This window comes from Pleurodeles waltl, chromosome 6 (genome assembly GCF_031143425.1).
Source record: "Pleurodeles waltl isolate 20211129_DDA chromosome 6, aPleWal1.hap1.20221129, whole genome shotgun sequence".
NCBI classification, from domain to species: Eukaryota; Metazoa; Chordata; class Amphibia; order Caudata; family Salamandridae; genus Pleurodeles; species Pleurodeles waltl.
Window position 1 is genome coordinate 13,421,083 of NC_090445.1, and position 25,064 is coordinate 13,446,146.

Here is a 25,064-nt window from a genome sequence, read left to right on the forward strand (position 1 = left end):
TACCTCCCCCCTGCAGGAACTGTAATACCTAGCAGTGAGCCTCAAAGGCTCAGGCTTCGTGTTACAATGCCCCAGGGCACTCCAGCTAGTGGAGATGCCCTAAGGTGTCCTGAGTTTAGGTGACCCCTGCCTTAGGAAATCCTCCATCTTGTTTTGGAGGATTCCCCCCCCAATAGGATTAGGGGTGTGCCCCCCTCTCAACAGGGAGGAGGCACAAAGAGGGTGTAGCCACCCTCAAGGACAGTAGCCATTGACTACTGCCCCCCGGACCTAAACACACCCCTAATTTGAGTATTTAGGGGCGACCCTGAACCCAGGAAATGAGATTCTTGCATCCTGAAACAAGAAGAAGGACTGCTGACCTGAAAGCCCCGCAGAGACGACGGAGACGACAACTGACTTGGCCCCAGCCCTACCGGCCTGTCTCCAGACTTAAAGAACCTGCACAGCGACGCATCCAGCGGGACCAGCGACCTCTGAGGACTCAGAGGACTGACCTGCACCCAAAGGACCAAGAAAACTCCGGTGGACAGCGGCTCTGTCCAAGAAACCAAGAAGTAACCATCTTTAAAGAAACTCCAGCCTCACTCCGGAAGCGTGAGTCCCCTAACACTCTGCACCCAACGCCCCTGGCTCATGTCCAGAAGAGCCAACACTGCAGAGAGGACCCCCAGACGACTCCAACGACGTGGACACCCTGAGTCAACCTCCCTGCACCTCCACAGCGATGCCTGCAGAGAGGATCCAGAGGCTCCCCCTGACTGCGACTGCCCGGTAACAAAGGAACCCGACGCCTGGAAGAAGCACTGCACCCGCAGCCCCCAAGCCCGAGAGAAACCAACTACAGGTGCAGGAGTGACCAGCAGGCGGCCCGCATCCGTGCTCAGTCGGCGGCTGGCCCAAGAAGCCCCCCTGTGCCCTGCCTGCATCGCCAGAGTGACCCCCGGGTCTCTCCATTGATTCCTAGCTAAATCCCGACACCTACTTCACACACTGCACCCGGCCGCCCCTGTGCCGCTGAGGGTGTATTTGTGTGCCTGTTTGTGACCCCCCCAGTGCTCTACAAAACCCCCCTGGTCTGCTCCCCGAGGACGCAGGTACTTACCTGCTAGCAGACTGGAACCGGAGCACCCCTATTCTCCATAGGTGCCTATGCTATTTGGTCCCTACTTTGACCTCTGCACCCGACGGGCCATGTTTTGCTGGTGCTTGATGTTTGGGGCTAACTTGAACCCCCAACGGTGGGCTGCCTAGGCCCCTGGAGACGGAACTTGTAAGTGCTTTACTTACCTGAAAAACTAACCAATACTCGCCTCCCCCAGGAACTCTTTATTTTTGCACAGTGTCCACTTTTAAAATAGCTTATTGCGTTTTTTACCAAAACTGTGTACATTACTGTTTTAATTCAAAGTTCCATAGTTACCTATGCCAAGTACCTTACAATTTATGTACTTACCTGGATTTTGAATCTTGTGGTTCTCAAATAAATTAAGAAAATAATATTTTTCTATATAAAAACCTATTGGCCTGGAGTTAAGTCTTTGAGTGTGTGTTCTCATACCCTCTGATAAGCCTACTGCTCGACCACACTACCACAAAATAGAGCATTAGTATTATATACTTTTGCCATTACCAACCTCTAAGGGGAACCCTTGGACTCTGTGCACACTATCTCTTACTTTGAGATAGTATATGCAGAGCCAACTTCCTACAGGGACTTATTGTCTTGGGTTCCTCAGAGGTGGGGCATACAGGACAGATGGGCCACTCCTGATACGGGTCTAACTGTCCCTCAATTTAGGGGTTTTATGGTGAGTGGAGTGTAGTAGTCAATGGGCTACTTCCCCCTTGGGGTCACTACACCCTCTAGATGACTATTCCTTTGGGGAGTGGGCATCACCCTGTCCCAGAATTCCTAATTCCACCACGTGCAAGATGGTGGAATTCCTAACTTCTTGTTCACTTCAGCCTGGTGCACCATCTCCTTTCCAGTTGTTGTTTACATTGTCGTTTATCAGTTCTGAGGTCGTCAGTTTTCCAGTTAGCCTGCTTGTTGGACCTTCTGTGGATTTTCTTGCTGATAGGAGTGACGCTGTTGGCGCAGTTGGTGATCCAACTGTTGCAGTAACTGACATTCTAGTCTAGGTTGTTGGAGGAGGTGGGGTGGGTGGTGTTGAGGGCGTTGATCTGGGTTTTCTTTGTGATTTTGCTTCAGCTGTGGTAGGGGGCATTGGGCAGACAGGGAGTGGAAGTCCGAGTTAGTGATGGTGAAGTGGACGATGGGGTGGTCGGTCCAGCTAAGTTCCGTGGTGTGGCTGTTCCAGATGCGGTCGCTGAAGGTGAGGAAGTGATCTGGTGTGTGTCCTGCGCTGTGTTGGGTCACGGAGAAGTTTGGGTGAGTCTGATATTGCTTATGCTGTAGAGGAGTTGAGGTCGCCAACAAAAATGTAGGTGTTGGAGTCTATGGTGACGGGAGCAATTAAGTTGGAGGCCGGTAGGCAAAGGTGCCCCTGATAAAGTTTTTGCGGTCTGGAGTCAGAAATTGAGGTGTTTCATAGCTGGGGTGATGTCATTTGTGGTGTTTTTCTTTTTGTATGGATTCCTTGTGTATGATGGCGATCCCACCCTCCAGGCATGTTGATATTGTCACAGTTGGGCCAGGGCTTGGTGAGGAAGAGGACGTCTGGTGTCAGGATGGAGATGAGATCCCAAATCTCAGTGGTGTGTTTGCATCATATGATCGTGTAGAGAAGGGTGCATGCGAGTCAGTATTTTTGTTCATGTTGTGTCTGTGGTGTGTTCAGGGTTGGGCTGGTGCGAGTGCTGTGGCAGGTAAAGTGGCAGTGGGTGCAGGTGAAAGGTCCTAAACATGGCAGTGTTTGTTGCAGCATCTGAGTTCGCGGGTGTAGAGCTCAGCAGTGGTGGATGTGCGGGGATGGGAAGGCCAGTGGTTGTGGCGCTGGACACAGTCCAGGCATGGATAGGAGCATATGGCTTGCCTTTGACGCACCAGCGACGTGCCCTCTGTGCACGCTTGCTGCAGGATGTGGACTGCATTAAGTAGGTCTTGGACTCGGCGGGGCTTCTCTTAGCAGAAAGAACGTTGAGCGGGAGAAACCCAGGGAGTGGCGGTGTCACTTGGTCAAATGGTGGCAACTGGATCAGACTGAAACAAGCAGGAACTGGAGGCCACAGACAAGTGGCAGACTACGTGCCCAGGTACCTACTTCAGACTACTCCATCTTCACCGTCTACTGAAAAGCAAATTTGAGGGGAGGCTGGTCTTAACTCCTCTGATCCTTCAAGTCTGAAACCACTGAAAAGCAGTGTAGGAGGCTGGCTCCATTTGTGGTGTATACCTATGACATAGCACCTTATACTGAGTCCAGGTAACCCTTAGTGAATAGGTGTCCCGATAACAGAAGTTCTCAAGGGGTAGCTGAGGCGAGCAGCTAAAGCTTATCCAGGAGTAATGTAAAGCACTTGCAATACTACAGTAGTCAGACAGTAACTCAATCACAAAAAAGAACCACACAAGTGTTGCAAAAATAAATTGTTACTTTATTACAGCAGTACTACTAAACTGACATTGTTATATCTCCCTTTGGAGATGTCTACATTCAATATACAAATAAAATAACCATTAAAAATAGCATAGAACTATACTGGGTTCTAGGGGAGGACCAAACCATATACTAAAAAAGGGGAATGTGAAAGTGGAACTCCAACCAAGGTAAGTGTGATGGTTAGCTAGAGGCAGTTACGAACCTCAGAGGTAAGGACAGTAAGGGACCCCAGCAAGCAGGAGTAAGTTGGTCACCCACCCAGTTGTCCCATAGGCTAACACATAGTGGTTGGAGTTTGTGGAATTCAGGACCCTTCCCAGTGGACCCCGAGGAACCCAGCAGGCGAGAGGATGGATGGAGAGTGTCCCTACCCTAGGATACCCAGAAGACAGGAGCACCTACACCTGGAACCTGGATGCAGAGAGGAGAAGGAACTCTCTGAAGCCTGTGGATGCCTCGGATTGACCAACTGCTGTTACGGCCCGTGGACAAGGCCATTGGAACCCAGGTACGGATTATGGAAGTGGAGGACCTGCAAAGGAAGGGGACTGAGTCCAGCACCCAAGGGGGTGCCCAGGTGGTGCAAATACCTTTGCCCGCCTTCCTGAAGATGAAGTTCCTGCAAGTCGGTAGAAGAAGTCCAGCTGTGGTGTCCAGGAGCTGAGGAAGATCCCAGTAGTCTCCTACAAGATCTCTCAACGGTCACCGAATTGCATGAGAGTCAGTGACCAGCAAGGTCACCAACAAGCACAGTCAAGTGCAAATAGGAGTTGCAGAAGGATTTGCAAACTTGTGGGGGATCAGCAAGGTCCAAGAGACTCTACCCAAAAGGGGGAGTCAGAGCTGGCCCTCAGCACACAAGAAGGCCAACAAAAGTCTGGAGCCTCCACGAGTGGCCCACAGGTGCCAGGAGCAGGGAGTAACAAAGACGCCTTACAAGCCCAGCAAAACAGAAGTCCCACGTTGCAGGAGTTGCCAGACAGGAGCTGATCTTTAGATTGCATACTGTTGGGGTCCGGGGCTTCTTGGAGCTTGAAGACTCCCGGAGGAAGGGTCAACAAGTCTTAGTAAGTGCAACAGTAGCAGTCATAAGGGTACCTGTCCTATTGCAGGATCAAGGGCCTACTGTCTCCCAACTTGGATAGAAGACAGTCAGGACCTAGAGACGGCCACATACTCACCATGTGTGAAGCAGGATCTTCAGATGTCCAGAGACAACAGGCCCCACCAAACGGTCAACATCGTCTTGAGGTGTCTGCAGATGCAGGGAAGTGACTCCTTCACTCCAAGAGAGATTCCTTTGTGCTTCCTGGTGCAAACATAGTACTTGTGACCTAGGAGGTTGCACAGCCTTTGATGTTGCAGAATTCTTGCAGGATCCGGAGAAAAAATGTTGCAGTGGAAGCCTTCCCACCAGAAGTAGACTTGTGCGGTTCCAGGTGAAGACCAGAAGTGGTTCCAGAGGCCAGGGTCAGAAGATGTCTTGCAGAGAGTTCCTTGTAGCGTCTTGCTTGACAAATCTGAGGACCCACCCTTGAGGGAGCCCTTAAATAACTCTAAAAGCGGGTTGGTCACTCTCTGCTGTGACACACTTATCAGAGGGGGGGGGGGGGTAGTGTTGTTTCCTACCTGGTCTAACTAACCAGATGCTCCCAGGGGGCCTCTGCCCATCTTATTTTCAAGATGGCAGAATCAAGTGGCCACCTGGCAGAGCTCTGGGCACCTCCCTAGGAGAGGAGCTGGGCAGGGGTTGGACACTCCCCTGTCCTTTGTGTAGTTACTCACAAGAGCGGGAACCAGGGGTTCATGAACTGGTTCAAAATAGGATTATGCAAGGCAGGAACCAAATTTGCCCTTTAAAGAAGTCTGGTGGCGCTCAGAGGCTACCCCACCCCAGCTCTTAGACACCTAATACACAGGGAGAGGTGGTCACACTTCTCCCTTGTAGGAAATCCTTTGTTCTGCTCCTCCGGACTGAGCTTAGCTCATCAGCAGGGGGGCAGCACAGTGTCTGGGGTCAGCAGCAGCTTAGGCTGGCATCTGGACCCCATAAGGCTGCACAGGCAGAACTGGGGGATCCCCTAGGGAACCCCCAGAGTACATGGTATCATGCAGCTAATACTGGAATCAGTGTAGCTGCATGATTCCAACCTGTTTGAAACCAACCATGTATAGGTTCGGAGTAGCCATTATGTAGTTGGACCACTCGTGTTCACCAGATTCCACTACATACCTTAAGATGGCTTCCCCGCACTTGCAGATTCCAGGAATTGACCTGGGGTCTGTAGGGGTACCCTGCTCAAGCAAGGGAACCTCAAACGTAGAGACATGCACCGTGTCCTTGGGCTGAGGGGCCTACCAGCGGGCTGACTTATAGGGGTCAAAGTGCAGTGCTTAGGGTTGGCAATGAAAGGGAGCATGCAACCTTTAATGCAGGCTGCAGCACCAGGCCTGCAGTCAGTTTGCATGGGCTCCTGTTGGTGCATAATACATGCTGCCGCCCATAGGGGACCCCTGGTGTACCAATGCCCTGGGCACCTAGGTACCATATACTCAGGACTTACATTGGTGCCCAGGTATGCCAATTGTGGGTGTGAAAAGTAACAAACCACTAAATTTAGGGGAGAGAGCTGTGGTCCTGGTTAGCGGGATCCCAGTGAACTACAGTCCAAAACCTACTAACACCAGGCAAAGAAAATGTGGGGGGACTAAAACTACAACCCAGCTTACCACAAGTGGGATGGCTCAGCTGCTCTCTTTCCCTCTGATCCCAGTGACTTATTGTTCCTGGTATCTTTTGAATGTCAAACTGAAGGTCGGGTAGACTGCTCTAGCTGTTAGTCCTAAGCTCTCAGTGGCTGTGGTTTAGCTTCTGACCAGTCCCTTCCACACCATCCTCCCTGATTAGTCCAGAATCTCTGGCAACCATTCACTTCCCTACTCCAAGTCTAATACTGGTTGCATCAGATGTAATGCCTTCATGGGGAGATCCAGCTCTAGTTTGGCTGGTTCTATATAATTTGCATTATGTATGTATTGTCTTTTCATTATCACTTGCCCTTCATCATACCAACACCTCATTTATATGCTCTACACCCAAGCGGCCGCATTTACGTTTTCCTGTTGTTTCATTCAGGCTTTGTTGAAATGCTCCTTTGTTTGAGATAAATATGTCTACTTAAACGATAGCACTGCACGGTGTTTGTTGTGGCTCTGTGATTGACTGCTCCATGGTGGTTTTCCTTCGCAGCAGTTCCCCCAGCCTGCAGTCTTTGTGTATCTTCAGCCTGGCCAACACCGAGGCGGGGCAGGCAGTGGTGAACATCATGGGCATCGGAGTGGACACCATCGACGCCGTCATGGCTGCGCAGCCCAGCAGGTGAGTCTTTCTTCCCAGGCAGAAGTTGTCAGCAAATCTGTTATGTCTCCAGGATATTGTCTTCACTAGAGTGGGACACATGAGCACCCTTCCTAACCTCAAAAGCAGGGGATCCAACATTTCACAAGTATTGCCTTCTATTGTTTTTTTATTTTATTTTTTATTTTTATTTTTGCACCCGACTTCATTTGGTGGGAGTTTTGTTTTAGTCCTGAGTATATTGAAATGTTCCCATAATTCTTGGCCCAGGTGTCTGTGTAGGTTATTTTTTTCGACCCTCAATATGGACAGTTTTTACACTTAAATATGGCTTTTCTTTCATAGCAGTTTCCATCGTTTCCAATGTTTTCAAGTTTGGATGTCAAGGTTGATGTCCAGAACCTTTTGTCTTTCGTCTGCATTTGAGCTATTTAGAGGTTTTCATTGCCCCACTGAGCAGTTGTGATACCAGAGGAAGCCTCAAACAAAAGTGCATTGTGGTAGAAAATCATGCGGACTGGAGTTGCCAGTCCCCAGGCATCTAAGTCGATTGTATTTATAGTTAGCAAAAGCAGCAGCTCCTGCTGTATAAACTGACATAGGACTTACAAAAAATTAGGTAATTTTTTTTTTAATTTATTCCCGAGAACTTGACATTTTTTCTACTTACAGCTGTCCATCCAAAAGTCTGTAATATTCTTCAAATTAGGCAGCCAATTCTTTCAGAAGACTGTTGGCTGAATGGTTACTGGTGACTCCACATTCCAGCGAGGCCCCACCATGGCTGTGCACACTGATACTGCAGCTTGTTTGAGCTGTTCACAAGAGTAGTCAGTAGAAACCACCGTCTGTAGCCGGACTCCAAGGAATTCACTCCCTCAGCAATTTAGAGGGAGGCGATACTGGTTGCCCCGCTGCACTTCTTATTCCCTTGACTGCTGTATACTCCCTTGGCTCTGCATTTACTGTGCTAGGAAATAATGCTCATAAATGATTTGGAAATCTGTGAAAAACTACAAATGCCTTGTACTTGTTAAGTTGAAACCCTTCAGCTCCACAAGGCGACTCACACCCAGAGAAACAACTTCACTACAATGACCATCTAAACGTTTTCCATCTTTTTCTCCCTAATCGCACAGGTGGAAGATTCTTAATCAGGTTTAGTAAACATCTCCCCCCGGAGCTCCAGCCCCTTACCAATGGCAAACTTTTAGGCCTCACCATTCCCGTTTCTTCCTCCTGCTCGCTTTCTGGCACCATTCACTATTGCCCTGCTTCCTCCTCTGCCTCCGGGTTTGTTGAATCTTTTGTGAACTTCATAGTCCTCCTCTTACTGATGGATATTTTTACCTCCAGATTCTTCACTTTTCAGTCTGGATCAAGAAACTTATGACAGTTCAACGGCGATAGTAGTGGTCTCTGACTCCTCCTTGATGCCAAAATGGATCTGCTGTGGTAGCCCTAGAGCCAAAAAGTGCCCATCCCCGATCCCTAACGTCAGTTGCATTCTTTCTGCGCCTTTCGATGTGGGTCTCGTACATTTCTCCTCTTTCTGAGGTGATAAAAATGTGTTCTGAAAAATTCTTTTTGGGTGCAGCATAAGGATGTCCCCACCTAAAAAGTCTAACTTTAAGCCCTGCTCTAGGTGCGATAGACATATGTCCATCACAGACCTGCACGAATACTGCTTTTGGTAGCTCAAAATGGAAATACGACTTGTGATAATGTGACCCCTGACTTCGGATGATGAATCCCAAGGCCATCAAAGATCACAAGGACAAACATTGTATGCCCCGCATGAAGGATGACCGAAGGCGCTTCTGAAGGTCAAGGTCCATATTACCCTCATGCTAGTTCTGGCCTTCCAAGTTGTAAGGAAATGCGTTCCTTTGCATGGTTACCCCCGACTGTTTGTCTTTTGTTGATGCCAATTATGATTGAAAGTGTGCTGGGACCCTGCTAACCAGGCCCCAGCACCAGTGTTCTTTCCCTAAACTTTACCTTTTGTAAGGAAATGCCTTCCTTGGCATGGTTACACCCTGACTTTTTGCCTTTGGTTGGAGCTAGGTATGATTGAAAGTGTGCTTGCTGGGACCCTTCTAACCAGGCCCCAGCACCAGTGTTCTTTCCCTAGACTGTACCTTTGTCTCCACAATTGGCACAGCCCTGGCACACAGATATGTCTCTTGTAAATGGTACCCCTGGTACCAAGGGCCCTGTGGCCAGGGAAAGTCTCTAAGGGCTGCAGCATGTACTATGCCACCCTGGGGACCCCTCACTCAGCACATGCACACTGCCTCAGAGCTTTTGTGTGCTGGTGGGGAGAAGATGACTAAGTTGACATGGCACCCCCCTCTGAGTGCAATGCCCATTTCACACTGCCTGTGGCATAGGTAAGTCACCCCTCTAGCAGGCCCTACAGTCCTAAGGCAGGGTGCACTATACCACAGATGAGGGCATATGTGCATGAGCACTATGCCCCTACAGTGTCCAAGCAAAACCTTAGACATTGTAAGTGCAGGGTAGCCATAAAGAGTATATGGTCTGGGAGTTTGTCAGACATGAACTCCACGGTTCTATAATTGCTGCACTGAAATCTGGGAAGTTTGGTATCAAACCTCTCAGCATAATAAATGCACACCGATGCCAGTGTTGGAGTTATCGTAAAATGCACCCAGAGGGCATCTTAGAGATGCCCCCTGAATGCCAGTCCGACTCCTAGTGCTAGGCTGACCAGTTTCTGCCAGCCTGCCACAACCAGACGAGTTTCTGGCCACATGGGGAGAGTGCCTTTGTCACTCTGTGGCCAGGAACAAAGCCTGTACTGGGTGGAGGTGCTTCTCACCTCCCCCTGCAGGGACTGTAACACCTGGCGGTGAGCCTCAAAGGCTCATGCCCTTTGTTAAAGCACCCCAGGGCATCCCAGGCAGTGGAGATGCCCGCCCCTCCGGCCACTGCCCCCACTATTGGCGGCAAGGCAGGAGAGGATAATGAGAAAAACAAGGAGTCACCTTTCGGTCCTGGGGGCTGCGGGTGCAGTGCTTGGTCCAGGCGTCAGGTTCTTTGTTACCAGGCAGTTGTGATCCGGGGGAGCCTCTGGATCCTCTCTGCAGGCGTCACTGTGGGGTGCAGGGGGTCACAGTCGCCTGGAAGTCCTCTCTGCAGTGTTGGTTCTCTGAAGCTCGAGCTGGGGGCGTCGGGTGCAGAGTGTGAAGTCTCACGCTTCCAGCAGAAAGAGTGTGTTCTTTAAAAGTTGCTTCTTTGTTGTAAAGATGTTGCTGTTGTTGAACAGTGCCGCTGGTCTGTGCAGTTTCTTGGTCCTTCGGGTTCAGGGCAGTCCTCTGAGGTCGCTGGTTCCTTTCGGATGCGTCGCTGTGCAGGCTCTTTGAGTCTGGAGACAGGCCGGTAGGGCTGGGGCCAAGTCAAGTTGTCGTCATCGTCGTCTCTGCAGGGCTTTCAGGTCAGCAGTCCTCCTTCTTGGTGTAGGTTGCAGCAATCTGGTTTGCTGGGTTCTGGGTCACCCCTAAATACTGAAATTAGGGGTGTGTTTAGGTCAGGAGGGCAGTAGCCAATTGTTACTGTCCTGGAGGTTGGTACACACTCTTTGTGCCTCCTCCCTGAGGGGAGGGGGACACATCCTTAATCCTATTGGGGGGAATCCTCCAAACTCAAGATGGATGATTTCTAAACGCAGGGGTCACCTCAGCTCAGGACACCTTAGGGGCTGTCCTGACTGGTGGGTGACGACTTCTTGTTTTTCTCATTATCTCCCCTGGACTTGCTGCCAAAAGTGAGGGCTGTGTCCAGGGGGCGGGCATCTCCACTAGCAGGCGTGCCCTGGGGCATTGTAACACGAAGCCTGAGCCTTTGAGGCTCACTGCTAGGTGTTACAGTTCCTGCAGCGGGGAGTTGTGAAGCACCTCCACCCAGAGCAGGCTTTTGTTTCTGTCCTCAGAGAGCACAAAGGCTCTCACCCCAGGGGGTCAGAAACTAGTCTCTCAGCAGCAGGCTGGCACAGACCAGCAGGTCCTGCACTGAAGGATTGGGTAAAATACAGGGGGCATCTCTAAGATGCCCTCTGTGGGCATTTTTTAATAAATCCAACACTGGCATCAGTGTGGGTTTATTATTCTGAGAAGTTTGATACCAAACTTCCCAGTATTCAGTGTAGCCATTATGGAGCTGTGTAGTTCGTTTTTGACAAACTCCCGGGCCATATACTTAATATGGCCACAACTGTACTTAAAATGTCTAAGAATAGACTTAGACACTGTAGGGGCATATTGCTCATGCAGCTATGCCCTCACCTGTGGTATAGTGCACCCTGCCTTAGGACTGTAAGGCCTGCTAGAGGGGTGATTTACCTATGCCACAGGCAGTATTTTGTGGTCATGGCATCCTGAGGGGGATGTCATGTCGACTTTGCCTTTTTCTCCCCACCGACACACACAATCTGCACTGGCAGTGTGTATGTGCTAGGTGAGGGGTCCCTTAGGGTGGCACAACATATGCTGCAGCCCTTAGGGACCTTCCCTGGGCACAGGGCCCTTGGTTCCACTGGTACCTTTTACAAGGGACTTATCTGTATGCCAGGGGTTGTGCCAATTGTGGGAACAATGGTACATTTTAGGTGAAAGAACACTGGTGCTGGGGCCTGGTTAGCAGGGTCCCCGCACATTTCTCAGTCAAGTCAGCATCAGTATCAGGCAAAAAGTGGGGGGTAACTGCAACAGGGAGCCATTTCCTTACACACCCTTTCACTGCTGTTCACTACACCAGGTCACTAAGTCACCCCTGTTGTCGGCCCTTCCAGGCCAAAGGGCAGGGTACAGGTCCCTGTGTGTGTGGGCATCCCTGCATGAGCAGAGATGCCCCATCGAACTCCAGTTCCAATCCCTTGGACTTCGTGAGTGCGGGGAAGCCATTTCAGCTACATACTGGCCACAGTTCCTGTGGTCCAGCTAAATAATAGTAACTCCGAACCTGGGCATTTTTGGTATCAAACATGTTGGAATCGTACCCCAATACTGATTCCAATATTGGTGGCATGATTCCATGCACTCTGGGGGCTCCTTAGAGGACCAGTCTTTCAGGGTTTGCGAGCAGTCCACGCTGCTGCAGCCCCTCAGAGAGGATTCTGCCTCCTGCTGCTTGACCAGCTCGAGCAGGGGAAGGCAAAACAAAGGATCTACTTTGGAAATAGGTGTTTCAGGGCTGGGGAGGTGTAGCCTTCCCATACCACTGGGTAGCTTTGAGGGACGTATTTGGTGCCCTCCTTGCATAATCTGGTTTGCACCACTCCAGGAACATCTGGTCCCTGCCCTGTTGCGAAACTGGACAAAGGAAAGAGGAGGGACCACTCCCCTGTCCATCACCACGCCAGGGTTGGTGCCCAGAGCTCCTCCAGATTTCCACTTGATTCTGCCATCTTGAAAACAAGATGTGCAGAGGCCCCTGAGAGCATCTGACTGGTCAGGGTAGGTAGCTGACATCAAGTGAGCCCCCTCTGATAGGTGGTCACCTCAGAGTGACCAAGCCACTTTTTAATCTATTTAGAAACTCCCTTGCAGGTGGATCCCCAGATTCGTCGTGCAAGAATCCACCAGGACTGCTCTGCAAAGACCTCTTCTGCTCCTGACCACCGAAACCTCTGCTGGACTTCACAGGAACAGAACAAGACTGCAACGACGACGACTTGATCATTGTTTTCGCAGCTCCTGTCAGCAACTTGCAAGATTTCAGCTGCACCAAAGAACCAAGAAGGAATCTCCCTTGGAGTGAAAGTCACTCCCCTGCCTTTGCAGGCACCTAAGGCAACGACGTCCAGCTGCTGGGATCTGCTGTCCTCTGGGCCTGCGAAGATTCTCCAACACAGGTGGTGGTTCTGAGGGGTCCTCTCTGCCTTCTAGCCAAATTGGGAAACGGTGAGCCCTCGGCCCTTTCTCAAGATAGAATCCCTGTGCACCGCCACTGTTGCATTAAGTGCTGTGCCCCCTCCGAGGGGCCCGTTGGGCATTGCAGCGCCAGCCCAATGAGGAGCTAGCTCGAGGATGAAGCATGACACCCAGTTGGGTGTGTGAGCACTCTAGCTCCAGAGCACCTGGATCCTCGGGATTCACTAACTCAGTTAGCAACCGACCGTGTGTCCTTTTCCCCAGAGAGTTGACTATCCTTTCCTGTTCACTATAGGGATGATTCCAAAGAAACTGGGATTCAAGCCCTGCGGAACCCATGACAGGCAGATATCTTTGACAGTTCCACACTTGGTTTGCTTGTGGTGCTTGGAGCGGGACCACAACTCTAAGGACTGCTGTGCCATGAATACGAAGGTGCTGAGGGCATGTTCCCTGAAGCATCTCTGCGCCCAACATCTGTTGACGCCCTCAATCCTAGTTTATTTGTAAGGCCCTGGACCCTCTCACAGAGCTGCTCCGGGCGATCATTGTCTCAGTCAGTTGTTGGGTATGTCCCACAAATGAGAAAAGTCTACGAAATTGAAGCTTTCTTTGACTTAACTGCACCACTCCAAGTCCTTGAATGAGGTGCTGGAACGACCGCACTGCTAGAGTCCTACCTCCTCCGCAGAGCCTGTGCCTGTGTCTGCTCCGCGCTTCACAGAATTTCCTGGATCGACCCTGTAAGGAAATGCCTCCTTGGCATGGTTGCCCCCTGACTTTTTGCCTTTGCTGATGCTATGTTTACAATTGAAAGTGTGCTGAGGCCTGCTAACCAGGCCCCAGCACCAGTGTTCTTTCCCTAACCTGTACTTTTGTGTCCACAATTGGCAGACCCTGGCATCCAGATAAATCCCTTGTAACTGGTACTTCTAGTACCAAGGGCCCTGATGCCAAGGAAGGTCTCTAAGGGATGCAGCATGTCTTATGCCACCCTGGAGACCTCTCACTCAGCACAGACACACCGCTTGCCAGCTTGTGTGTGCTAGTGAGGACAAAACGAGTAAGTCGACATGGCACTCCCCTCAGGGTGCCATGCCAGCCTCTCACTGCCTATGCAGTATAGGTAAGACACCCCTCTAGCAGGCCTTACAGCCCTAAGGCAGGGTGCACTATACCATAGGTGAGGGTACCAGTGCATGAGCATGGTACCCCTACAGTGTCTAAACAAAACCTTAGATATTGTAAGTGCAGGGTAGCCATAAGAGTATATGGTCTGGGAGTCTGTCAAACACGAACTCCACAGCACCATAATGGCTACACTGAAAACTGGGAAGTTTGGTATCAAACTTCTCAGCACAATAAATGCACACTGATGCCAGTGTACATTTTATTGTAAAATACACCACAGAGGGCACCTTAGAGGTGCCCCCTGAAACTTAACCGACTATCTGTGTAGGCTGACTAGTTCTAGCAGCCTGCCACAAACCGAGACATGTTGCTGGCCCCATGGGGAGAGTGCCTTTGTCACTCTGAGGCCAGTAACAAAGCCTGCACTGGGTGGAGATGCTAACACCTCTCCCAGGCAGGAATTGTCACACCTGGCGGTGAGCCTCAAAGGCTCACCTCCTTTGTGCCAACCCAGCAGGACACTCCAGCTAGTGGAGTTGCCCGCCCCCTCCGGCCAGGCCCCACTTTTTGGCGGCAAGGCCGGAGAAAATAATGAGAATAACAAGGAGGAGTCACTGGCCAGTCAGGACAGCCCCTAAGGTGTCCTGAGCTGAGGTGACTCTAACTTTTAGAAATCCTCCATCTTGCAGATGGAGGATTCCCCCAATAGGGTTAGGATTGTGACCCCCTCCCCTTGGGAGGAGGCACAAGGAGGGTGTACCCACCCTCAGGGCTAGTAGCCATTGGCTACTAACCCCCCAGACCTAAACACGCCCTTAAATTTAGTATTTAAGGGCTACCCTGAACCCTAGAAAATTAGATTCCTGCAACTACAAGAAGAAGGACTGCCTAGCTGAAAACCCCTGCAGAGGAAGACCAGAAGACGACTACTGCCTTGGCTCCAGAAACTCACCGGCCTGTCTCCTGCCTTCCAAAGATCCTGCTCCAGCGACGCCTTCCAAAGGGACCAGCGACCTCGACATCCTCTGAGGACTGCCCCTGCTTCGAAAAGACAAGAAACTCCCGAGGACAGCGGACCTGCTCCAAGAAAGGCTGCAACTTTGTTTCCAGCAGCTTTAAAGAACCCTGCAAGCTCCCCGCAAAAGGCGTGAGACTTGCAACACTGCACCCGGCGACCCCGACTCGGCTGGTGGCGATCCAACACCTCAGGAGGGACCCCAGGACTACTCTAAGACTGTGAGTACAAAAACCTGTCCCCCCTGAGCCCCCACAGCGCCGCCTGCAGAGGGAATCCCGAGGCTTCCCCTGACCGCGACTCTTTTGAATCCAAAGTCCCGACACCTGGGAGAGACCCTGCACCCGCAGCCCCCAGGACCTGAAGGACCGGACTTTCACTGGAGGAGTGACCCCCAGGAGTCCCTCTCCCTTGCCCAAGTGGAGGTTTCCCCGAGGAACCCCCCCCTTGCCTGCCTGCAGCGCTGAAGAGATCCCTAGATCTCCCATTGACTTCCATTACAAACCCGACGCTTGTTTCTACACTGCACCCGGCCGCCCCCGCGCTGCTGAGGGTGAAATTTCTGTGTGGGCTTGTGTCCCCCCCGGTGCCCTACAAAACCCCCCTGGTCTGCCCTCCGAAGACGCGGGTACTTACCTGCAAGCAGACCGGAACCGGGGCACCCCCTTCTCTCCATTCTAGCCTATGTGTTTTGGGCACCACTTTGAACTCTGCACCTGACCGGCCCTGAGCTGCTGGTGTGGTGACTTTGGGGTTGCTCTGAACCCCCAACGGTGGGCTACCTCGGACCAAGAACTGAACCCTGTAAGTGTCTTACTTACCTGGTAAAACTAACAAATACTTACCTCCCCTAGGAACTGTGAAAATTGCACTAAGTGTCCACTTTTAAAACAGCTATTTGTGAATAACTTGAAAAGTATACATGCAATTTTGATGATTTGAAGTTCCTAAAGTACTTACCTGCAATACCTTTCGAAGGAGATATTACATGTAGAATTTGAACCTGTGGTTCTTAAAATAAACTAAGAAAAGATATTTTTCTATATAAAAACCTATTGGCTGGATTTGTCTCTGAGTGTGTGTACCTCATTTATTGTCTATGTGTATGTACAACAAATGCTTAACACTACTCCTTGGATAAGCCTACTGCTCGACCACACTACCACAAAATAGAGCATTAGTATTATCTATTTTTACCACTATTTTACCTCTAAGGGGAACCCTTGGACTCTGTGCATGCTATTCCTTACTTTGAAATAGCACATACAGAGCCAACTTCCTACATTGGTGGATCAGCGGTGGGGTACAAGACTTTGCATTTGCTGGACTACTCAGCCAATACCTGATCACACGACAAATTCCAAAATTGTCATTAGAAATTGATTTTTGCAATTTGAAAAGTTTTCTAAATTCTTAAAAGACCTGCTAGGGCCTTGTGTTAGATCCTGTTTAGCATTTCTTTTAGAGTTTAAAAGTTTGTTAAAAGTTTGAATTAGATTCTAGAATCAGTTTTAGTCTCTTAAAAAGTATTCCAACTTTTAGAAGCATAATGTCTAGCACAGATGTGAATGTGGTGGAACTCGACACCACACCTTACCTCCATCTACAGATGAGAGAGCTAAGGTCACTCTGTAAACTAAAGAAAATAACAATGGGCCCCAAACCTACCAAAATACAGCTCCAGGAGCTTTTGGCAGAGTTTGAAAAGGCCAACCCCTCTGAGGGTGGCAACTCAGAGGAAGAGGATAGTGACTTGGAGGACAATTCCCCCCTACCAGTCCTATCTAGGGAGAACAGGGTCCCTCAAACCCTGACTCCTAAAATAATAGTCAGAGATGCTGGTTCCCTCACAGGAGAGACCAACACCTCTGAAATCACTGAGGATAGCCCCAGTGAAGAGGACATCCAGTTAGCCAGGATGGCCAAAAGATTGGCTTTGGAAAGACAGATCCTAGCCATAGAGAGGGAAAGACAAGAGATGGGCCTAGGACCCATCAATGGTGGCAGCAACATAAATAGGGTCAGAGATTCTCCTGACATGTTGAAAATCCCTAAAGGGATTGTAACTAAATATGAAGATGGTGATGACATCACCAAATGGTTCACAGCTTTTGAGAGGGCTTGTGTAACCAGAAAAGTGAACAGATCTCACTGGGGTGCTCTCCTTTGGGAAATGTTCACAGGAAAGTGTAGGGATAGACTCCTCACACTCTCTGGACAAGATGCAGAATCTTATGACCTCATGAAGGGTACCCTGATTGAGGGCTTTGGATTCTCCACTGAGGAGTACAGGATTAGGTTCAGGGGGGCTCAAAAATCCTCGAGCCAGACCTGGGTTGACTTTGTTGACTACTCAGTGAAAACACTAGATGGTTGGATTCAAGGCAGTGGTGTAAGTAATTATGATGGGCTGTACAATTTATTTGTGAAAGAACACCTGTTAAGTAATTGTTTCAATGATAAACTGCATCAGCATCTGGTAGACCTAGGACCAATTTCTCCCCAAGAATTGGGAAAGAAGGCGGACCATTGGGTCAAGACAAGGGTGTCCAAGACTTCAACAGGGGGTGACCAAAAGAAAGGGGTCACAAAGACTCCCCAGGGGAAGGGTGATGAGACAACCAAAACTAAAAATAGTAAAGAGTCTTCTACAGGCCCCCAAAGACCTGCACAGGAGGGTGGGCCCAGAGCCTCTTCACAAAACAATGGGTACAAGGGTAAAAACTTTGATCCCAAAAAGGCCTGGTGTCATAGCTGTAAACAGCATGGACACCAAACTGGAGACAAGGCCTGTCCCAAGAAAGGTTCCACTCCAAACTCCCATCCAGGTAACACTGGTATGGCTAGTCTCCAAGTGGGATCAACAGTGTGCCCAGAGCAAATCAGGGTCCACACTGAAGCTACTCTAGTTTCTGAGGGTGGGGTGGATTTAGCCACACTAGCTGTCTGGCCGCCTAACATGCAAAAATACAGACAGCAACTCTTAATTAATGGGACTAGAATAGAGGGCCTGAGGGATACAGGTGCCAGTGTCACCATGGTGACAGAGAAACTGGTTTCCCCTGGCCAATACCTGACTGGAAAAACTTACACAGTCACCAACGCTGACAATCAGAGAAAAGTACATCCCATGGCAATGGTTACTTTAGAATGGGGAGGGGTCAATGGCCTGAAACAGGTGGTGGTCTCCTCAAATATCCCAGTGGACTGTCTGCTTGGAAATGACCTGGAGTCCTCAGCATGGGCTGAGGTAGAACTAAAAACCCATGCAGCAATGCTGGGTATCCCTGAACTGGTGTGTGTGAAAACAAGAGCACAATGCAAGGCACAGGGTGAAAAAGTAGAGCTGGAGTCTGGAAAAATGGCCCAGCCTACCAAGAGAACCGGAAAGTCAGTTGGGAAACCAACTGCAACACAGCAAAAGAAAGGGAACCTCTCTTCTCAGGAAGAAGTTCTGCCCTCTGAGGGAACTGAGCCTTTGGAGCTTGAACCTTACCAGGTTGAGCTCTTAGGCCCAGGGGGACCCTCCAGGGAGGAGCTGTGTAAGGGACAAGAAACCTGTCCCTCTCTTGAAGGCCTTAGGCAGCAAGCTGCTGAAGAGTCCAAAGGCAAGAAAAATGGAACGCATAGGGTCTATTGGGAGGATGGACTCCTGTACACTGAGGCCAGAGACCCCAAACCTGGTGCCACTAGGAGAGTGGTAGTGCCTCAGCTGTTCAGAGAGTTCATCCTAACATTGGCCCATGACATTCCCCTTGCTGGACATTTGGGACAAACCAAGACGTGGGAGAGGTTAGTCAACCACTTCTACTGGCCCAATATGTCCAACATGGTTAAGGAGTTTTGCCTCTCCTGCCCCACCTGTCAAGCCAGTGGTAAGACAGGTGGGCATCCAAAGGCCCCCCTCATTCCACTTCCAGTGGTGGGGGTGCCCTTTGAAAGAGTGGGTGTGGACATAGTTGGTCCACTGGAACCTCCCACAGCCTCAGGAAATATGTATATCCTGGTAGTAGTGGATCATGCTACCAGGTATCCTGAAGCTATTCCCCTTAGGTCGACTACTGCCCCGGCAGTAGCCAAGGCCCTCATTGGTATCTTTACCAGAGTGGGTTTCCCTAAGGAGGTGGTATCTGACAGAGGTACCAACTTCATGTCAGCATACCTAAAGCACATGTGGAATGAGTGTGGAGTGACTTATAAATTCACTACACCTTACCATCCACAAACTAATGGCTTAGTTGAGAGATTCAACAAGACATTAAAGGGCATGATCATGGGGCTCCCAGAAAAACTCAAAAGGAGATGGGATGTCCTCCTGCCATGTCTGCTTTTCGCTTACAGGGAGGTACCACAGAAGGGAGTAGGGTTCTCACCCTTTGAACTTCTGTTTGGTCATCCTGTAAGGGGACCACTTGCCCTTGTTAAAGAAGGCTGGGAGAGACCTCTCCATGAGCCTAAACAGGACATAGTGGACTATGTACTTGGCCTTCGCTCTAGAATGGCAGAGTACATGGAAAAGGCAACCAAAAACCTTGAGGCCAGCCAACAGCTCCAGAAGTTTTGGTATGACCAAAAGGCTGCACTGGTTGAGTTCCAACCAGGGCAGAAGGTCTGGGTTCTAGAGCCTGTGGCTCCCAGGGCACTCCAGGACAAATGGAGTGGCCCTTACCCAGTACTAGAGAGGAAGAGTCAGGTCACCTACTTGGTGGACCTGGGCACAAGCAGGAGCCCCAAAAGGGTGATCCATGTAAACCGCCTTAAGCTCTTCCACGACAGGGCTGATGTCAATCTGTTGATGGTAACAGATGAGGATCAGGAGGCAGAGAGTGAACCTCTCCCTGATCTTCTGTCATCAGACCCAAAAGATGGTACAGTAGATGGAGTGATCTACTCAGACACCCTCTCTGGCCAACAGCAAGCTGATTGTAGGAGAGTCCTACAACAGTTTCCTGAACTCTTCTCCTTAACCCCTGGTCAGACACACCTGTGTACCCATGATGTGGACACAGGAGACAGCATGCCTGTCAAGAACAAAATCTTTAGACAATCTGACCATGTTAAAGAAAGCATCAAGGTGGAAGTCCACAAGATGCTGGAATTGGGAGTCATTGAGCGCTCTGACAGCCCCTGGGCTAGCCCAGTGGTCTTAGTCCCCAAACCTCACACCAAAGATGGAAAGAAAGAGATGAGGTTTTGTGTGGACTACAGAGGGCTCAATTCTGTCACCAAGACAGATGCCCATCCAATTCCAAGAGCTGATGAGCTCATTGATAAATTAGGTGCTGCCAAATTTCTAAGTACCTTTGACTTGACAGCAGGGTACTGGCAAATAAAAATGGCACCGGGAGCAAAAGAAAAGACAGCATTCTCCACACCTGATGGGCATTATCAGTTTACTGTTATGCCCTTTGGTTTAAAGAATGCCCCTGCCACCTTCCAAAGGTTGGTGAATCAAGTCCTTGCTGGCTTGGAGTCCTTTAGCACAGCTTATCTTGATGATATTGCTGTCTTTAGCTCCACCTGGCAGGATCACCTGGTCCACCTGAGGAAGGTTTTGAAGGCTCTGCAATCTGCAGGCCTCTCTATCAAGGCATCCAAATGCCAGATAGGGCAGGGAACTGTGGTTTACTTGGGACACCTTGTAGGTGGAGGCCAAGTTCAGCCACTCCAACCCAAGATCCAGACTATTCTGGACTGGGTAGCTCCAAAAACCCAGACTCAAGTCAGGGCATTCCTTGGCTTGACTGGGTATTACAGGAGGTTTGTGAAGGGATATGGATCCATTGTGACAGCCCTCACTGAACTCACCTCCAAGAAAATGCCCAAGAAAGTAAACTGGACTGTGGACTGCCAACAGGCCTTTGACACCCTGAAACAGGCAATGTGCTCAGCACCAGTTCTCAAAGCTCCAGATTATTCTAAGCAGTTCATTGTGCAGACTGATGCCTCTGAACATGGGATAGGGGCAGTTTTGTCCCAAACAAATGATGATGGCCTTGACCAGCCTGTTGCTTTCATTAGCAGGAGGTTACTCCCCAGGGAGCAGCGTTGGAGTGCCATTGAGAGGGAGGCCTTTGCTGTGGTTTGGTCCCTGAAGAAGCTGAGACCATACCTCTTTGGGACTCACTTCCTAGTTCAAACCGACCACAGACCTCTCAAATGGCTGATGCAAATGAAAGGTGAAAATCCTAAACTGTTGAGGTGGTCCATCTCCCTACAGGGAATGGACTTTATAGTGGAACACAGACCTGGGACTGCCCATGCCAATGCAGATGGCCTTTCCAGGTTCTTCCACTTAGAAAATGAAGACTCTCTTGGGAAAGGTTAGTCTCATCCTCTTTCGTTTGGGGGGGGGTTGTGTAAGGAAATGCCTCCTTGGCATGGTTGCCCCCTGACTTTTTGCCTTTGCTGATGCTATGTTTACAATTGAAAGTGTGCTGAGGCCTGCTAACCAGGCCCCAGCACCAGTGTTCTTTCCCTAACCTGTACTTTTGTGTCCACAATTGGCAGACCCTGGCATCCAGATAAATCCCTTGTAACTGGTACTTCTAGTACCAAGGGCCCTGATGCCAAGGAAGGTCTCTAAGGGATGCAGCATGTCTTATGCCACCCTGGAGACCTCTCACTCAGCACAGACACACCGCTTGCCAGCTTGTGTGTGCTAGTGAGGACAAAACGAGTAAGTCGACATGGCACTCCCCTCAGGGTGCCATGCCAGCCTCTCACTGCCTATGCAGTATAGGTAAGACACCCCTCTAGCAGGCCTTACAGCCCTAAGGCAGGGTGCACTATACCATAGGTGAGGGTACCAGTGCATGAGCATGGTACCCCTACAGTGTCTAAACAAAACCTTAGATATTGTAAGTGCAGGGTAGCCATAAGAGTATATGGTCTGGGAGTCTGTCAAACACGAACTCCACAGCACCATAATGGCTACACTGAAAACTGGGAAGTTTGGTATCAAACTTCTCAGCACAATAAATGCACACTGATGCCAGTGTACATTTTATTGTAAAATACACCACAGAGGGCACCTTAGAGGTGCCCCCTGAAACTTAACCGACTATCTGTGTAGGCTGACTAGTTCTAGCAGCCTGCCACAAACCGAGACATGTTGCTGGCCCCATGGGGAGAGTGCCTTTGTCACTCTGAGGCCAGTAACAAAGCCTGCACTGGGTGGAGATGCTAACACCTCTCCCAGGCAGGAATTGTCACACCTGGCGGTGAGCCTCAAAGGCTCACCTCCTTTGTGCCAACCCAGCAGGACACTCCAGCTAGTGGAGTTGCCCGCCCCCTCCGGCCAGGCCCCACTTTTTGGCGGCAAGGCCGGAGAAAATAATGAGAATAACAAGGAGGAGTCACTGGCCAGTCAGGACAGCCCCTAAGGTGTCCTGAGCTGAGGTGACTCTAACTTTTAGAAATCCTCCATCTTGCAGATGGAGGATTCCCCCAATAGGGTTAGGATTGTGACCCCCTCCCCTTGGGAGGAGGCACAAGGAGGGTGTACCCACCCTCAGGGCTAGTAGCCATTGGCTACTAACCCCCCAGACCTAAACACGCCCTTAAATTTAGTATTTAAGGGCTACCCTGAACCCTAGAAAATTAGATTCCTGCAACTACAAGAAGAAGGACTGCCTAGCTGAAAACCCCTGCAGAGGAAGACCAGAAGACGACTACTGCCTTGGCTCCAGAAACTCACCGGCCTGTCTCCTGCCTTCCAAAGATCCTGCTCCAGCGACGCCTTCCAAAGGGACCAGCGACCTCGACATCCTCTGAGGACTGCCCCTGCTTCGAAAAGACAAGAAACTCCCGAGGACAGCGGACCTGCTCCAAGAAAGGCTGCAACTTTGTTTCCAGCAGCTTTAAAGAACCCTGCAAGCTCCCCGCAAAAGGCGTGAGACTTGCAACACTGCACCCGGCGACCCCGACTCGGCTGGTGGCGATCCAACACCTCAGGAGGGACCCCAGGACTACTCTAAGACTGTGAGTACAAAAACCTGTCCCCCCTGAGCCCCCACAGCGCCGCCTGCAGAGGGAATCCCGAGGCTTCCCCTGACCGCGACTCTTTTGAATCCAAAGTCCCGACACCTGGGAGAGACCCTGCACCCGCAGCCCCCAGGACCTGAAGGACCGGACTTTCACTGGAGGAGTGACCCCCAGGAGTCCCTCTCCCTTGCCCAAGTGGAGGTTTCCCCGAGGAACCCCCCCCCTTGCCTGCCTGCAGCGCTGAAGAGATCCCTAGATCTCCCATTGACTTCCATTACAAACCCGACGCTTGTTTCTACACTGCACCCGGCCGCCCCCGCGCTGCTGAGGGTGAAATTTCTGTGTGGGCTTGTGTCCCCCCCGGTGCCCTACAAAACCCCCCTGGTCTGCCCTCCGAAGACGCGGGTACTTACCTGCAAGCAGACCGGAACCGGGGCACCCCCTTCTCTCCATTCTAGCCTATGTGTTTTGGGCACCACTTTGAACTCTGCACCTGACCGGCCCTGAGCTGCTGGTGTGGTGACTTTGGGGTTGCTCTGAACCCCCAACGGTGGGCTACCTCGGACCAAGAACTGAACCCTGTAAGTGTCTTACTTACCTGGTAAAACTAACAAATACTTACCTCCCCTAGGAACTGTGAAAATTGCACTAAGTGTCCACTTTTAAAACAGCTATTTGTGAATAACTTGAAAAGTATACATGCAATTTTGATGATTTGAAGTTCCTAAAGTACTTACCTGCAATACCTTTCGAAGGAGATATTACATGTAGAATTTGAACCTGTGGTTCTTAAAATAAACTAAGAAAAGATATTTTTCTATATAAAAACCTATTGGCTGGATTTGTCTCTGAGTGTGTGTACCTCATTTATTGTCTATGTGTATGTACAACAAATGCTTAACACTACTCCTTGGATAAGCCTACTGCTCGACCACACTACCACAAAATAGAGCATTAGTATTATCTATTTTTACCACTATTTTACCTCTAAGGGGAACCCTTGGACTCTGTGCATGCTATTCCTTACTTTGAAATAGCACATACAGAGCCAACTTCCTACAGACCCCCTCCCAATTCAAGGAGTTGATAAGGCCCGGCACCACATATTTGGGTGCCGGACCCCTCTGCAGCACTTTCATGCCCGGGGGTTCTGGAGGGGCCCCCTATTGGATTCCTGGGGCGCTCGGGGGAGAACTATCTCAACGCCAGGTGGCTCCTGTATATCCGATGTTAGATCTGGATTGACTACACCTGCGCTTCGAGACCACAACCTTTTTTGGAGCCCACTCCAGTGCTGTTGGTCCTGACAGCGCCTAGGCCCAATGGTGGGGCCATCCCCTTCGTCTCTCCCAACACTGAGCCTTATCTGCCAAGCGAACAACTCGTCTGGACACCTCACCAGACACTGGTGTTGTCTCTCCTCCCACCATAGCTACAAGAAGGGAGCCTCTTTTGCATTGCTGGTGCAGAGGGCAGCTGAGGTCCTGGACTTTCATTTGCCCTCCGCAATCAAGGCAAACATCTTGAAGGTGCTGCTTCAGCTGGGGATTACCCCCTTTTCTCCCTTTTAGTAAAGCCCATACGAGTGTCATACTCTGGGTCTGATCCAAGCCCTGCACCGGGGCTCCTGTGCACAGGACAATTGCTGCCCCCATCAGCCCACCTCTTGAGACCTCAGGTTCCTCACCTAGTACACCACCCCGGAAAGTTTGGTGGTCCAAGCCGCCTCCTAAACCGGAGTACATTCCATACCACACCACTGTATAGGGAATTCAAAACGATGGACACCTTTGGCATGAGGATGTTCTCCTCTGCCAGCCTAGTACAGGGTTCGCTGAACACCACGTTCCTTTTGGGCCAATACACCTACACTGTGCATTACTTTGGTGCAGAAGTGTTGCCTGTAGTCTTGGAGGATGTCTGAATTAAGTATTGCTGATGGGGGAGATGCAGAAAGGTCACGATCAGATGTGGGCTGGACATGACCGACTCTGTAGGGAGGGCAGTTGATTGTCGGAAGCCACGCCTGGTTGAGAACCACAGGCTTTTCATCGGATGTCCAGGCTTCCCTCGTGGATATGCCCTTTGATGGCTGTCACCTTTTTGGCAAGAAG

At 50.4% G+C, this 25,064-nt stretch overlaps 1 protein-coding gene across 3 annotated transcripts in view; it reads left to right on the top strand.

Moving 5' to 3' along the window:
- Nucleotides 1-25,064, top strand: part of NUP188 (nucleoporin 188) — a 642,545-nt gene that overhangs the window by 462,262 nt on the left and 155,219 nt on the right. For 2 of the 3 annotated variants that reach the window (XM_069237029.1, XM_069237031.1), the window contains exon 23: nt 6,817-6,945. In XM_069237029.1, the coding sequence (XP_069093130.1) occupies nt 6,817-6,945 (129 nt within the window). The remainder of the gene's footprint in view (nt 1-6,816; nt 6,946-25,064) is intronic. The other variant, XM_069237030.1, reaches the window with a different exon arrangement.